Below are 17,085 nucleotides of genomic sequence, written 5' to 3' on the forward strand. Positions count from 1 at the left end.
TATAATATAAATAAAATAATATATAGTACATACGTAATATAATAACAATTTTCATGTATAACTCGTCAGCACCTAGAAATCAGCGAATAGGTATAATTTTTTTATTTTCAGGAAATTACTTCAGCAGTCATTTTATCATGGGAGGCGAGCGATTTGACACTGCTCAGCCCGAGATGTATCTCTTTGGGGAAAACATGGATGTTAACTTCCTGGGATCACGACCAGCACCAGTAAGTTGCTGCTGATTTTTTCAACCTTCAGCTCTGTATAGAATTATGTATTTATTAATGTACAATATTTTTACAAATTCTGTTCCCATTAGGGTAAATAGTTTTTACCTATTAGGCATAACTGATTTTTTTAATCCTTCAGATATTTTGCAAGCTGAGACATAATACGCTTCAAATCCAATTTTACAGTACAGTATTGCACTATTTTATTGCTAAGTTTTTAGCTGAGTTCCGTTCCTTAGACTACGTCAGTAAACAAATTCGTCGCTAAGCGAGGAGCATATTATAATGGTAGTGGGTCTGTGTCAACCATCTTTGATATTAAAGTTAAGACACATGTGCAACATCTGGATATCTTTATTGTAGATGTTTTGCCATCCAGTGGCTTAATCAATACAGATTCTAGGACATAATAGGAAGATAGTAGAACTATATACAAAAGATGAGGTAATCAGTCCCTCGGCCTTGGAGTTAGTGTTCACAGCATCGTGGTGGAGGAGAATCTGGAGCAAAGGCAAGAAGACTGGCGTTTATATAAGCGTCAGTGGAAGGGACGGGCAGCAGACGAGGGCATTCACTGGTAGGCGGGATTCCCCAGTGGAAGTAGGTCCTTCCCAAAGAGATGGGTTAGTTGCAGCAGCCGTGAAGAAGGTCTTGTAGATGTCCTCTGAACCAAGATTCCATGATGTTGCAGTGTCTGACAAGTTGTGCAAGAAAGGTATAAAATACCGACAATATGAAAGTTAAGACACATGTGCAACATCTGGATATCTTTATTGTAGACGTTTCGCCATCCAGTGGCTTTATCAATACAGATTCTAGGACATAATAGGAAGATAGTAGAACTATATACAAAAGATGAGGTAATCAGTCCCTCGGCCTTGGAGTTAGTGTTCACAGCATCGTGGTGGAGGAGAATCTGGAGCAAAGGCAAGAAGACTGGCGTTTATATAAGCGTCAGTGGAAGGGACAGGCAGCAGACGAGGGCATTCACTGGTAGGCGGGATTCCCCAGTGGAAGTAGGTCCTTCCCAAAGAGATGGGTTAGTTGCAGCAGCCGTGAAGAAGGTCTTGTAGATGTCCTCTGAACCAAGATTCCATGATGTTGCAGTGTCTGACAAGTTGTGCAAGAAAGGCCTTTGCTCCAGATTCTCCTCCACCACGATGCTGTGAACACTAACTCCAAGGCCGAGGGACTGATTACCTCATCTTTTGTATATAGTTCTACTATCTTCCTATTATGTCCTAGAATCTGTATTGATAAAGCCACTGGATGGCGAAACGTCTACAATAAAGATATCCAGATGTTGCACATGTGTCTTAACTTTCATATTGTCGGTATTTTATACCTTTCTTGCACAACTTGTCAGACACTGCAACATCATGGAATCTTGGTTCAGAGGACATCTACAAGACCTTCTTCACGGCTGCTGCAACTAACCCATCTCTTTGGGAAGGACCTACTTCCACTGGGGAATCCCGCCTACCAGTGAATGCCCTCGTCTGCTGCCCGTCCCTTCCACTGACGCTTATATAAACGCCAGTCTTCTTGCCTTTGCTCCAGATTCTCCTCCACCACGATGCTGTGAACACTAACTCCAAGGCCGAGGGACTGATTACCTCATCTTTTGTATATAGTTCTACTATCTTCCTATTATGTCCTAGAATCTGTATTGATAAAGCCACTGGATGGCGAAACGTCTACAATAAAGATATCCAGATGTTGCACATGTGTCTTAACTTTCATATTGTCGGTATTTTATACCTTTCTTGCACAACTTGTCAGACACTGCAACATCATGGAATCTTGGTTCAGAGGACATCTACAAGACCTTCTTCACGGCTGCTGCAACTAACCCATCTCTTTGGGAAGGACCTACTTCCACTGGGGAATCCCGCCTACCAGTGAATGCCCTCGTCTGCTGCCCGTCCCTTCCACTGACGCTTATATAAACGCCAGTCTTCTTGCCTTTGCTCCAGATTCTCCTCCACCACGATGCTGTGAACACTAACTCCAAGGCCGAGGGACTGATTACCTCATCTTTTGTATATAGTTCTACTATCTTCCTATTATGTCCTAGAATCTGTATTGATAAAGCCACTGGATGGCGAAACGTCTACAATAAAGATATCCAGATGTTGCACATGTGTCTTAACTTTCATATTGTCGGTATTTTATACCTTTCTTGCACATCTTTGATATTGTTTTAATGTCACCTTTGCACCATTTATAACATTTCTGGTATATTTTTAAATGTTTGTACAGTAGTGTACTGTATATTGTAATAAAGAGAATAGAAGAAAGCAGCTCTTAATATACATTATTTAGGTATGCATACTGGTCAGAGAGCCTGTTGTAAGCCCGAGTCATCAGTAAATGAGTATGTTGGTAAGTAAGGAGAGGCTGTATTTATATATGTATAGGAATAAAGTAATTAGGTAGCACACTCAGCTCACACACTGAGTGTCCATGGTTCAGTCCCTGGTGCAGGTGGAAACATCTTGTGTGTTTCCTGGAGTTTACCTGGAGAGAGTTCCGGGGTTCAACACCTCCGCGGCCCGGTCTGTGACCAGGCATCATGGTGGAGCAAGGCCTGATCAACCAGGCTGTTACTGCTGGCTGCACACACTCCAACATATGAACCACAGCCCTGCTGTCCCTATTCACCTAGTAACAAATAGGTGTACCTTGGTGTTAGCTGACTGGTGTGGGTTGGATCCTGGGGGGGGTATTATACCTCAGGTAAGGCTGGGCTTTGAATGAGTTAGGATAACAGCTCTTAGCCTATTAACTAATTTGTGTAAAAAAAAAAAAAAAAAACTTGATAATGATCTTTATTAATATTTTTTTTTTATTAACATAACAGCCATTTCCCACCAAGGCAGGGTGACCCGGAAAAGAAGAAACGCTTTCATCATCATTCGCTCCATCACTGTCTTGCCAGAGGCATGTATACACTACAGTTCAAAAGCTGCAACATATCTCCACCCCACCTTCAGAGTGCAGGCACTGTACTTCCCACCTCCAGGACTCAAGTCCAGCTAAGCTGTTTCCCTGAATCCCTTCATAAATGTATGTTCTAATTAATCTTTTATTTATTTTCAGTTTCCATATCCAGCTCCAACAGCCAATGAGCCAAGTAAAACTTTGAAAGCACTCATCAATATTAGAAAGGAAAGTTTGAGATTTGTCCGTGCGCCCGATGAATCTGCAACCTTAAAAGAGCCTGACGACACCATTGCTACTTCCAGATTTAACATAGAATTTACATTTGATTGTGATGTGCGATGTGCCATTACCATCATGTACTTCTGCTCGGAGGATGTTACAACTAGTGGCATGATGTAAGTTTTTCACATATGGGGTCACAGGTAAATCTCAGTTTGTCTTGGGCCTATTAAAAACGTTTAAGGGGTGACAATTAAAAGTTACCATTGTTCTAGACAAAAAATCTGGTAAATAATTGCCTGGAAATATGTGATAAAATATGTTCTAGTGTATTATGCTGTATGATACACTACTGTGATACTACTGTAATACTGAATAGATCAGACTGATACTTGTTAAGAATTTATAGGAAAAGTAAGCAACCCAGTTTCATTTATATTCAACACAGGTGATATGTAAGGAATACAAATTTTGAATTAATTTCAGCCAAATATGTTACATTAATGTGATTCATTCCAGTTTCATCTGTGTTGAGCATTTATGGTTTAAAAAATACTTTGTTAATGATAATAATCATTGGGAAGCACTAAACTCATTGGGACATAGTGCCTGGAAACTGGGAGTGTTAGCAAGGTAACATTTATAATGTTCTAAGTATTTGTTAAAAAAAACTCCTGGTTATGCTAAACATTTCGGACAGATTAAAACTAGAACCTACTGCTATTGGGCATTGTGTAATTAAAGTTACATCATTTGAATCCCTAGTTTAATATAATTAAATTGTCTGAAGATTAGATCATTAAGTGAAGTGATAATTTTAAGTACAAATACAGTGGTACCTCGGGATACGCACAGCTCAAAACGCAAGCAATTATGTAAGTTTATTTATGTAAATGTTTTTGTAAGTGTATTTTTGGGAACAAATTCTTTTGGTATCAGCTCTTGAACAGCCTTCTGGAATGAAATAAGTTTGTATCCCAAGGTACCACTGTATTTTAAAACACCACTGTTAATAGAAAGAGATAGTTAATAATTTTTGAGTACTGGAAATAATAAGTGCACGAATGTGAAAGTTGATTGCAATCAGGATATGCAGGTTGCATGAGATGTACAGTATGTAAGTGATGTTTATTACTGTTAGTAGGTAATGAGAAACTGAATGTAAATTACTGGAAATCTTGTTAAAAAAATTAAATAGATAAATAGCATTATTGCACAGGAATGCATCTTAGATTATAACTTGGGTGTCTATGGGTGAAAATGGGTTGTAAATTCTAGACAATCCACTTGCAATGTATTTTGAGTAATGTATTAATGATGGTGAAAGTTTCTTTTTCGGGCCACCCTGCCTTGGTGGGAATCGGCCAGTGTGATAATAAAAAAAAAAAAAAATTAATGATGATAGTGGTGGGCTTACTATGCTGGTATACATTAGTCATTAATACACTGTTCTTCATAATCTCTTACCTTTATCCATTTCATTGTAAGACTTTTATGATTTCATTTTGTGTATAATTGTTTTCAGTTTGGCTTATATATTGTCTCCACAGCTACACGCCACGTGATGCCAGCATGAATTCAGAAACGTACCACTATAAGCGAGGAGCAAACCAACAGTTCTCGCAGGTGTGTCACGTCTTTGACCCCTCTCTCTATCCTGAAGAAGAGCTCTTGTACAGCTTTGACAGAGAGATTCTGCCTATTGTTATATATTGTGTTGCAGAAGAAGGAGAAGGTGAGTAATTCTTTTTTTCTTTTTTTCACTCCGGTATGTATAATTGTCACTAAAAGACTAAATACTAGTGACATGGTTTACCTAACATTAATTTTGCAGTAGTAGTACAGTGGACCCCCGCTTAACGATCACCTCCCAATGTGACCAATTATGTAAGTGTATTTATGTAAGTGCATTTGTACATGTATGTTTGGGGGTCTGAAATGGACTAATCTACTTCACAAAATTCCTTATGGGAACAAATTCGGTCAGTACTGGCACCTGAACATACTTCCGGAATGAAAAAATATCGTTAACCGGGGTCCACTGTATTTTGTAGATCGAGCTAGAAGCATTAAATGTAGTTAATGATAACTTTGAGGGGACTTAAGCTAGAGTTCATCATGTCCATGCTGGCAGAAGATTCCTATGTAAAAACTTGCATTTGTGGTCACAGTAGTGCCTGTGCTATTTATTTATTTTATGTCTTTGCAAACAGTACATTGAGATTTTGTATTTACAATAGTGGGTTGCAATGCAAAGAGAGCCTCTATTATGCCTATGGTGTATAAATATACCTAGTTGGATGAATCTTATTGTAACCAGCTGGCCCAGTGGCTAATGCGCCTCTCTGGAGTTTTGTGACTCACAAGCTGCGAGTTCAATCCCTGCCCATGCCATGGTTTGCATCTTCTATCATTAAATTGTACAGTAGCATGAAAAAAGGCACAAATGCAGCGTAATGGGATCCTTTATTGGCAACGTTTTGCCTACATAGTGGGCTTTATCGAACCACAAACTCAATAAAGCCCACTGGGCGAAACATTGTCAGTAAAGGATGGTGTGACCAGGGTAATATTTTGTGAAGAGATTTTGGGAAACTGGTTAGCCAGACTTGAGTCCTGGAGGTGGGAAGTACAATGCCTGCACTTTAAAGGAGGGGTTTGAGGTATTTGCTGTTTAGAGGGACATATGAACTGTCATATCTGCATGCCTCTGGCAAGACAGTGATAGTGTGAATGATGATGAAAGTGTTTCTTTTTTGAATCATCACTCTACCTCTCAGTAGGGGGTAGCCAGTGTGTTAAAATGAAAATTATATTGTATGTCTTTTTTCATCTCATCAGTATTTTATACCATTTCTCTCCATGTACAGTAGTATTTTGACAGCATACTAATTAAGTTGTGCTGGTCTAAGCAGTCATTAACTAGGGAGAATTAAGTTGTGCTGGTCTAAGCAGTCATTAACTAGGGAGACTGTATAACTCAAAAGCCTTGTTTAATAGGTACCTTAGTTTAGTGAAGATAAGTATTTTTACACAGGAAATATTTAAGTTATTTATTCACAAAAAATACCTTGAGGTTGGTGCTTTGGGGCTTGTGAAGGGCTTGTGATTTAAGGAATTGGAGCTAATCTTCACCTTAGATCCAGCCTGATTATTCCCTTTTCCCAGGCTTTGTATGACTCCTACATTTGTATCACTTTTCATGAATATAATCACAAAAATATTATTTGCATGTTGTGTAAATAAGTAAAGGTTACAGATAATGAATTTTTAAAAATGATTTTTTTAGAATGATTTTACTCTTTGTTACAGATCCCCGTCAGTCTCATGTTACTTTTGCTGTGGTAGAAAGGCACAGTGATGGGTATGCCCTGAAGCCTCTCAAACAGAAGCTCTTTGTGGATGGCCTCTCTTACCTTCTACAAGAGATTTATGGCATAGAAAACAAGAATGCAGATAATTGTAAGGTTAGCTTTAATACTTTTTTTTTAATTGCCCTGTAGAGATTGTTGAACAAAATGGATGTTGATGGTTTACCAGGCATTACAAAGTGGTATTCTACCATGCAGTGGGAAATAGTGATGATTGACTTCTTCAGTGTTACCTTAAACATGAAGTTTGATGTTACATGGCACTTTGAATTTGAGGAAGAAGTGGGAGATATCACTAAAGCACTTTTGTCTTGCTCCTATACAGTCATGCCTCACCCCCCCCCCCACTCAAAAATGCTTTAGTATAGAAATACTGTTATTGAAGTTGGCTGCACACCATATCAGATGTTGAATGTTCATAAAAAAGTTTTTTTTCCATAATTTGTGAGGGACATAGGTCAGTATGACTCATGAAATTGTAATGACACAATTGCCAACAAACCACAGGGTTTGTTGACCCGCTTGCCACAAGTTCAAGCCCCACCCGTATTGTGGTTTGATAGGTTAGTATTTGGGTTTGAGGAGAGTAGACACTAGTATAAGAGGTTGCACAACTGCTTGCTTTGTCAGGCAGACAGAAACAGTTGTCTTTATGATAGGCAGCATTCTGTTCTGTTGGAAATAATTGAAGGTGGCCATGCACTCAAATACTACAAGCTTGCATTACCACCTTACTTGACATATTTAGCTGCCAAGACATGTTTCCTGCTGATCTTTATTTGGTGAATATTAAATATATATTCAGTATACAATTAAGTTTGAAACCTATTTTTTTAGTTGTAGTTTTTCAGGTTATTGTAATGGGGTTTAGTGAGATAATGTTAATAAGTTAACATTACCTCACTTATTTTGTTTTTCAAGAACATTAAGTAGAAGTACACCTGTACCTAAACATATTTTTAATTTAAATACAGTATCCTTTGATTCATGCAGTACAGTTAATGTTTTCTAGGCTTATAACTATTGTACTATCTCCATGGGGAAGTGGAGCAGAATTCTTCTTCCCTAAGCCATGCTTGTCGTAAGAGGCAACTAAAATGCCGGGAACAAGAGGCTAGTAACCCCTTCTCCTGTATACATTACTGAAATTATGAAGAGAAACTTTAGGTTTTTCTTTTTGGGCCACCCTGCCTCAGTGGGATACAGCTGGTTTGTTGAAAGAACAACAACTAATGTACTAAACTCAATAAGGCCATCAATCCTTAACCCTTAAACGGTCCAAACAAATCGACGTTCAAATTCGTAGTGCTACAAAAGTAAATCTACTTCTTTTTACATATTTTCAAATATAACAAAAAAAAAATGTGGATAAAAGTTTTTTTTACATGTTTTCAAATGTAAAACAAAAAAGAAGATCTACATTTTTTTACGTACTTTCAGATGTTGAAAAAACGTATATATATGTTTGAACCATTTAAGGGTTAATAAGCATCTTAAGTGCATTTTTTAAACTGCATTGATTGCAAGTTGTAAATGTATACCACAAGGTAACATTTATAAAGGGGTTCAAGGAAACCAGTTAGCCAGACGTGAGTTCTGGAGGTGGGAAGTACAGTGCCTGTACTCTGAAGCAGGAGTGAGGATATTTATTTTTGAACTGTAATATTGACACCCCGGTGGCAAGACAGGGTCACCCTACCTCGGTGGGAGACGGCCAGTTTGTCAGAAAAAAAATCATCATGCATACGGAATTGCTGGTAAAAGTGGGACATTGCATAATAAAGAGAAGGGATCTTGTAGTACTGTAGTTAAGGGTATTGGAATATGATATGAATAGTGATTCTGCTCATGGTTGAATTGCAGGTTTCAACAGAGGAAGATACGGAGGACAATGGAGCTGAGTGTGTTATCTGCATGTGTGACCTGCGTGATACATTGATCTTGCCGTGTCGTCACTTGTGTTTGTGTAATTGCTGTGCCGATTCTCTCAGGTGCAGTACTTAGGCTCTCTCGTGTACATAAAACTTATTAGGAGGTTTTTGTTTAAATTTGTTCATTATAAATTTTTCTCTGCTGTTTACATACAAAAGTATATTTTTCTAGATAGACTTTCTTAAGGACATACCTGTATTTTGGCAGCAACTTTTTTCAAAAATCTTTCCAGTCCTATTGACAGCCTTTACTTTTTGAAACATTTAATGGAAAACATAAATAATGTTACTGAAGTATTTTCATGTTGGTTTGGGCCTCATTTCACCTCTGTGGCTCTAAGAATATGTGAAAAGAGTAGGTTGGTTTCACTAGGGAAGTACCTTGTAGATAAATGGTTCGGAGAACTGACAAGTCGATAAATTAGACATGTGCGCCACTTGGGTCTCTTTATTATGGAAATGTTTCACCACACAGTGGCTTCATCAGTCTAGTACAAAGAAGAATAGTGAAGATCAGAAAGAGTTTGAGGTAATCAGTCCCTCAGCCTGGAGTTGATGAAATCAGCCCATCATTGGACTGTTTTCGTGCACATGCAAAAACAAAAGGCATATAATGAAAAAAAATGGAAAGTACAGTGGACCCCCGGTTAACGATATTTTTTCACTCCAGAAGTATGTTCAGGTGCCAGTACTGACTGAATTTGTTCCCATAAGGAATATTGTGAAGTAGATTAGTCCATTTCAGACCCCCAAACATACACGTACAAACGCACTTACATAAATACACTTACATAATTGGTCACATTCGGAGGTAATCATTATGTGGGGGTCCACTGTAATAGGCTTTAGAATACATTGTAAGGTTACCAGAATGTGGTTGAGAGTTACAAAGATGAAACCTTGGATTCACTTTTGAGACAAACTAATCAAATAATTTACATCATACATTTTAATTTTCTGACATGTACAAAGCATGAACAATGTCTAGTCAGTACAGTGGACCCCCGGTTTACAATATTTTTTCATTCCAGAAGTATGTTCAGGTGCCATTACTGAACGAATTTGTTCCCATAAGGAATATTGTGAATTAGATTAGTCCATTTCAGACCCCCAAACATACACATACAAACGCACTTACATAAATACACTTACAAATTGGTCGCATTGGGAGCTGATCGTAAAGTGGGGGTCCACTGTATTTGTATTTATCTTTCTTGTAAAAAAACAACAGTATTGTTAATATTAAAAGTTTCATTGTTTAAAAAAAAATACAAAATAAAAATGACAGGAAGCCACAGCAGTTTGTAAATTTATTATGAGATTTACAGGAACATTTTTTTTAATTGCATCATGATTCCTGCATCCAATTAACATTAAAATTCTTTTTAAAACTGCTCTCTTATGTGGTTAGCGGGCTTTGACCTCATATGAGTTTAGTGCTCTTTTGTATTTATAATACATTGTGTTTTGACATTTTGTACTTAACATTATAAATGACTAAATGTGAAAAAAATCCAAATAAATTTGTGTGAGGTTCGTTAAAAATGTCAAGTATTTTGAAGCTTGATGTATTTGATTAACTTCAAGCAAATATACAGTTAGGATATAATTTTCCGTATTTAGCCATTAATAATTTGGAGATGGTAGTTATGAGCTAGTTTTCTTCTACTTAGTAGGGTGACAAAAAAAAAAAAAGAATACCTTCACCATCATTCATTCGGTGCTTGTATTATTATTTTCAGGTACCAAGCCAACAACTGTCCTATTTGCCGTGCACCCTTCAGAGCTCTCCTCCAGATAAAAGCCTTGCAGAAGAGCTCTGCAGCATGCAACAATCCACAGCCAAGCTCTGAGGTATGTCTCTCGCCTCCAGGCTGAGGTTTTTAGCTATTTCTGCCTACTGTGACATGCTTTAAAATTTTGTTTATTGCTAGTTATGCCTACTTAGTTGCATGCTTTGTTGTTAAAATGACCCGAGTACTGAATTCTTTCACAGGTGTTTTGAATGTTAAGGTAGAGTATTGAATACCATGAGTGATCAGTTAGGAAATTTATATTTTTGCACTATTTTTATAATTATTAAAAAACCACTGAATCTGTAGGGATCATACAGTGCCTGGCTTATGGGAAGTAATCTATTTTGATCAGAAAGAAGGTTTGGTAGCTCCAGTTCCTTAGATCAAGAGCCCCTCAACAAGAAATTACTACTTTTGAGGGGTAAATTTTTACATGCTGAACTATCTCAGTAGTTACTCAACTTGAAATAATAAGACAAATGCTGTTATGTAAAGCAATTGTTATTTACAAAATTTCCATTACATAAGCTGTCATAACTGATGAATTGGATGTACTAGTACGGCTTATGCACCAGTGTCCATGACGTACTAGTACGCATAAATTCTAGTGCCTTCAAATCTAGTGAGAGAAAGCTGGTAGGCCTACATATGAAAGAATGGGTCTATGTGGTCAGTGTACGCAGTATAAAAAAAATCCTGCAGCACACAGTGCATAATGAGATAAAAAAAAAACTTTGACCGTGTTTTTGGATTAAAGCATAGATTTTGCACTATATTTTCGTATGGTATTTATTGTTGTATTCTAGTTTTCCTGGTCTCATTTTATAGAATGGAAGACATATTACAGAAATTGAGATGATTTTGACTGGTTTTACAATGAAAAGTACCTTGAAATTGAGCTCAAAGTAGCAAAAATTTTCGATTTTTACCAAAGTTCAAAAGTAAACAAATCATGCTAAGCGTCCGATACACGTTAACTGGTGAGTCTAATATTCTTTCACAAGTGTGTCGATATTGTTTATACAATTTCTACACTAATGCAGTAGTCTGCATAACAGTAAATCTTATTTTTTTGTGAGAATAAAAGTTCAAAATGGAAAGCAAAACAAAATGTAAGAGGGGCCTGGGGACGTGACTAATGAACAGAGGAAATGATATTTTAGTGCCAGGAATGTCTTTCTTGTTTATTCTGGACCCTATTTGGAAATTGGCATCTTTTGAAATTTGTGTGAAATTGGCAAAATTGCTAAATTCTGACCACTGTATTGGATAGTTGAAATCGGTAAATTGGTGGTTTCTTGTACTCATTCGATAGAAAAAATGGAGTTCTAGCAAAATAGTTATGATTTTTGTCGACTAGTACATTGGAATTGGCTGAAAATAGGGCTCAAAGTGGGCAAAATTGCCGATGCATAAACATCGTCGAGACTGCTAACTTCACGAGAGCATAATTCCGTAAGTTTTCCATCAAATTTCATACTATTGGTGTCATTATGATCAGGAAAAGATTCTCTATCTTTTCATAAGAATTTTTTTTTTTTTTTTTTTTTTTTTGAAATTTGGGGGACCCTGAGAACAGTTTCTGAGAGGACCTGTGGACCCTGAAAGGGTTAATACTTAAAGAAATCTTCATTGTCTTACTGAAGTCTCCCATTTCAGACTGACACATTTCAATACTATGTGACTCATCCTGTGTGATGGAATATGACAGGGAAACACAGCTACAGTAAAACCTCAATAAAAGGGACCCTTATGTAACAGATTTCGGATACAATGGACAAAATATTTAACCAAACAAATACTCGATGCAATGATGAAAATCCTCTGCATAGGGCATTTTGATGCAATGAATTTTTGTTAAAACCAACATCCCCTTGTGCCTAGTCCTTCATTATACAGTAGGGCCCCAGTTATAGGGCAGGTTAGGTTGCAGGCTACCATTAGAAAGCGGACATCGCCGGAAAACAGAACGCCATTTTTTCCACTACTAAATGCATATAAATGCGAGATAACAAGTTTACACTAATATATATTAAGTTAGTTAGTTTAATATGTTTATTATGCACCCCATACCCATCCTGTGGGCGGTAGTCAAAAGATTACAGAGGTACATAATGGGTCCAGGGACTGGGCCTCAAAGTTTTGATAGCTGAGCAAGTTACAGAGGCAATGAATTCACAATTTACAAAGGTAATGAACTCACAATTTACAAAGGTAATGAACTCCAGGTAGGTCTAGTCACAATCATTACAAGTTACAAAGGTATTTACAGATTACAGAGGTACACAATGGGTCCAGGGACCGGGCTCCAAAGTTTTGATGGCTGAACTAGGTACAAGGTAATGAACTCACAAGTTACAAAGGTAATGAACTCACAAGTTACAAAGGTAATGAATACTGTAAGAATGGTTACTTACGTTTATACATGGCTGCAATCATGAACAAATTTTAGAGTAATGAGCAATTCACACTTCCACACCCGGTCACAACTGTAGTGAGTTATTGGTGCAAATGTTGATTGCTGAGTCTCTCTCTCTCTCACACACACACACACACACACACACACACATACAAATTCATACACACACACACATAAACACACACACACACACACAAACTCATACACACACGCACACACACTCATACTCACACACACTCATACACACACTCACACTCATACACACACACACTCATACTCACACACACACACACACACACACACACACACACACACACACACACACACACACACACACACATGCACACATGTGGTAATGCTTTATTTACAGCTAGCAAAGTCAGGGTATTTCTCCAGAATGGTCTGTAATATACCACTGTGGATAAAATACTTAGCCATTTCTTGAACACTTCTGAGTGAGTTGTTTCTAAATTCATTAATTTTATCGCACTCCAGTACATAATGACGCAGGGTGTGACAATAATCCATCTGGCAAAGTTTACATTTCGTTTGGTCTACATCTGGTGGTGGTGATTTAACCTGCCAAAGATACTTGTAACCCAGCCGGAGCCGGGCGGTAGTGACATCCAAGAGTCTGCTTATTTTGTTGGATGCACCATAGACATGTGGCTCCTCCATAGCAATAGAACTAGGCATTAAAAAACAATAAAAAGTAAAATACACAAACAGTACACTCATTACTTGCCTCAAAATATTTGTAGTCTTAATGTAGGGTGAGAGGTGAGATGAGATACATATCAGCATTGAAACCAGCCATATCAAGGAGGCCCAGCTGCTAGGCAGGCTGGGTCAAAAGTAAAGTGTTATGTTAAGATTCAATTCCATTGATGTAGAAAAGGACCTAATAAGTTTCTTCGTCAAGAAAAAGAGTAATGTGTATGTTAATGAGTGCCTAACTAGAAAGTGACAGAACCTACTATACAGACTTCGAAAATTTAAGCGTGATAACAATATGGCAATTAAACAGTGTTTCACGTGTGATGGCATAATCATGGTAAAAGTATCAGATTCGGGCCATAGGTTTGAAATAACAATGAACAAGAACTAGTATATTTCCTTACTTCACTGGTCTGACTGAATCTTGTTAACCTGCATCTCAACACATGATCAACCTTGTACAGTGCATTAGTATAGTGCAATATACCCCATTCCTTTTATTTGTCTGACTCTATTGTCTTAAGTGATTACTTAAATTATTACAAGTGTATGTTTTACTATATCCTTAAAAGTGTATGTTACTTAGCAGCATTAGGTGCTAAAGAAAAGGTGCTAAATCACGTGCCAAAGAGTTAACTTTTTGATTGAATCTTTGCACTGTATACCCAGTGCCTCGTACATTTTTAGCTTTAATATTAATCTTAATCCAAATTTTCATTTTTGTTAGTGATTAACAGTAATTGATTCTCATTTATTTAGCCACATAAGGTGCTAATTAAGGTGCTAAATCAGGTGCTAAAGTGTTTTCTTTGTTTTATTTTTTATGTTCAGTAGCTCCTTTATTTTCAGTTTTAAAATACCTTCATCCATATATTCATATTTGTTAGGGGTTAACCCTTAAACTGCCCAAACAGATTTACGTTCACATGTGTAGTGCTCCAAAAGTAGATCTACGTTTTTTTTATGTATTTTCAAATACAGTGGACCCCCGGTTTACGATATTATTTCATTCCAGAAGTATGTTCAGGTGCCAGTACTGAACGAATTTGTTCCCATAAGGAATATTGTGAATTAGATTAGTCCGTTTCAGACCCCCAAACATACACGTACAAACGCACTTACATAAATACACTTACATAATTGGTCGCATTGGGAGGTGATCGTAAAGCGGGGGTACACTGTATAACAAAAAAAAAAAGTAGATCAAAGTTTTTTTTACACGTTTTCAAATGTAAAAAATAGATATACGTTTTTTTTACATACTTTCAAATGTTGAAAAAACGTAGATATACGTTTGGACAGTTTAAGGGTTAACAGTAAATGTTTTTTATTTTTTGATAATTGCAGCAGTTTATTTCTCTACATACCTCTTATGAAGGCAAATATTGATCCTGATATCAACCTCTTACTAAACTGCACAAATAATCCTAACAGTAATTGCCATTACTACACGGCTAGTCAGGCTAGAACTCTACTAAGTGCCAGCAAGACCATTACAGTTTTCAATTATAATATTAGATCATTGAGTAAACACTGTGATGACCTCCTTGCATTACTGAAGTCTCTAAATGCTTCTGTAACTTTCATTATTCTTACTGAAACCTGGCTCAAACAAGATTTGAGAGACATTTACCGTACCTGGTTACACAGCCATACATAACTGCAGGCCTGGCCAACTAGGAGGAGGCACTGCCATCTACTACTCTGATGAACTTGAATGTATGAAATTTACTTGCACAAGGGACGACAATGGGGGGGGGGGAGCCACATAGAGAGTTTTGGTCATAATTTGAAATGTCCGCATTAGCGGAATGCTGTAAGGCGAAACGCCATAAAGTGGGGTCCTACTGTACCTTGGTTTCACTTTGTTTCTTTTGCGATGCTCATATTATACATACCATGAGCAAGTATAATGGTGGTGGATTTTATACTTAGATGGGAGCAGAATTAAAACAAATTAACAATTATAATTTACATAAACACGCTAAGATAACAGGGATATCTTGCTACTCCTACTTACACTTTGGTCACACTTCACAGACACGCACATGCATATATATATATACATACATCTAGGTTTTTCTCCTTTTTCTAAATAGCTCTTGTTCTTTTTTATTTCTTCTATTGTCCATGGGGAAGTGGAAAAGAATCTTTCCTCCGTAAGCCATGCGTGTCGTATGAGGCGACTAAAATGCCGGGAGCAATGGGCTAGTAACCCCTTCTCCTGTATACAATTACTAAAAAAGAGAAGAAGAAAAACTTTATAAAACTGGGTTGCTTAAATGTGCGTGGATGTAGTGCGGATGACAAGAAACAGATGATTGCTGATGTTATGAATGAAAAGAAGTTGGATGTCCTGGCCCTAAGCGAAACAAAGCTGAAGGGGGTAGGAGAGTTTCAGTGGGGGGAAATAAATGGGATTAAATCTGGAGTATCTGAGAGAGTTAGAGCAAAGGAAGGGGTAGCAGTAATGTTAAATGATCAGTTATGGAAGGAGAAAAGAGAATATGAATGTGTAAATTCAAGAATTATGTGGATTAAAGTAAAGGTTGGATGCGAGAAGTGGGTCATAATAAGCGTGTATGCACCTGGAGAAGAGAGGAATGCAGAGGAGAGAGAGAGATTTTGGGAGATGTTAAGTGAATGTATAGGAGCCTTTGAACCAAGTGAGAGAGTAATTGTGGTAGGGGACTTGAATGCTAAAGTAGGAGAAACTTTTAGAGAGGGTGTGGTAGGTAAGTTTGGGGTGCCAGGTGTAAATGATAATGGGAGCCCTTTGATTGAACTTTGTATAGAAAGGGGTTTAGTTATAGGTAATACATATTTTAAGAAAAAGAGGATAAATAAGTATACACGATATGATGTAGGGCGAAATGACAGTAGTTTGTTGGATTATGTATTGGTAGATAAAAGACTGTTGAGTAGACTTCAGGATGTACATGTTTATAGAGGGGCCACAGATATATCAGATCACTTTCTAGTTGTAGCTACACTGAGAGTAAAAGGTAGATGGGATACAAGGAGAATAGAAGCATCAGGGAAGAGAGAGGTGAAGGTTTATAAACTAAAAGAGGAGGCAGTTAGGGTAAGATATAAACAGCTATTGGAGGATAGATGGGCTAATGAGAGCATAGGCAATGGGGTCGAAGAGGTATGGGGTAGGTTTAAAAATGTAGTGTTAGAGTGTTCAGCAGAAGTTTGTGGTTACAGGAAAGTGGGTGCAGGAGGGAAGAGGAGCGATTGGTGGAATGATGATGTAAAGAGAGTAGTAAGGGAGAAAAAGTTAGCATATGAGAAGTTTTTACAAAGTAGAAGTGATGCAAGGAGGGAAGAGTATATGGAGAAAAAGAGAGAAGTTAAGAGAGTGGTGAAGCAATGTAAAAAGAGAGCAAATGAGAGAGTGGGTGAGATGTTATCAACAAATTTTGTTGAAAATAAGAAAAAGTTTTGGAG

General features: G+C 37.4%; 1 protein-coding gene across 3 annotated transcripts in view; it reads left to right on the forward strand.

Moving 5' to 3' along the window:
- Positions 1 to 17,085, forward strand: part of Mrgn1 (Mahogunin ring finger 1) — a 47,602-nt gene that overhangs the window by 11,745 nt on the left and 18,772 nt on the right. For all 3 annotated transcript variants that reach the window (XM_070103540.1, XM_070103541.1, XM_070103542.1), the window contains exons 2-7: positions 112 to 230; positions 3,336 to 3,574; positions 4,949 to 5,133; positions 6,711 to 6,865; positions 8,633 to 8,760; positions 10,443 to 10,554. In XM_070103540.1, the coding sequence (XP_069959641.1) occupies positions 112 to 230; positions 3,336 to 3,574; positions 4,949 to 5,133; positions 6,711 to 6,865; positions 8,633 to 8,760; positions 10,443 to 10,554 (938 nt within the window). The remainder of the gene's footprint in view (positions 1 to 111; positions 231 to 3,335; positions 3,575 to 4,948; positions 5,134 to 6,710; positions 6,866 to 8,632; positions 8,761 to 10,442; positions 10,555 to 17,085) is intronic.

Source organism: Cherax quadricarinatus, chromosome 86 (genome assembly GCF_038502225.1).
Source record: "Cherax quadricarinatus isolate ZL_2023a chromosome 86, ASM3850222v1, whole genome shotgun sequence".
In the NCBI taxonomy this organism is placed as follows: Eukaryota; Metazoa; Arthropoda; class Malacostraca; order Decapoda; family Parastacidae; genus Cherax; species Cherax quadricarinatus.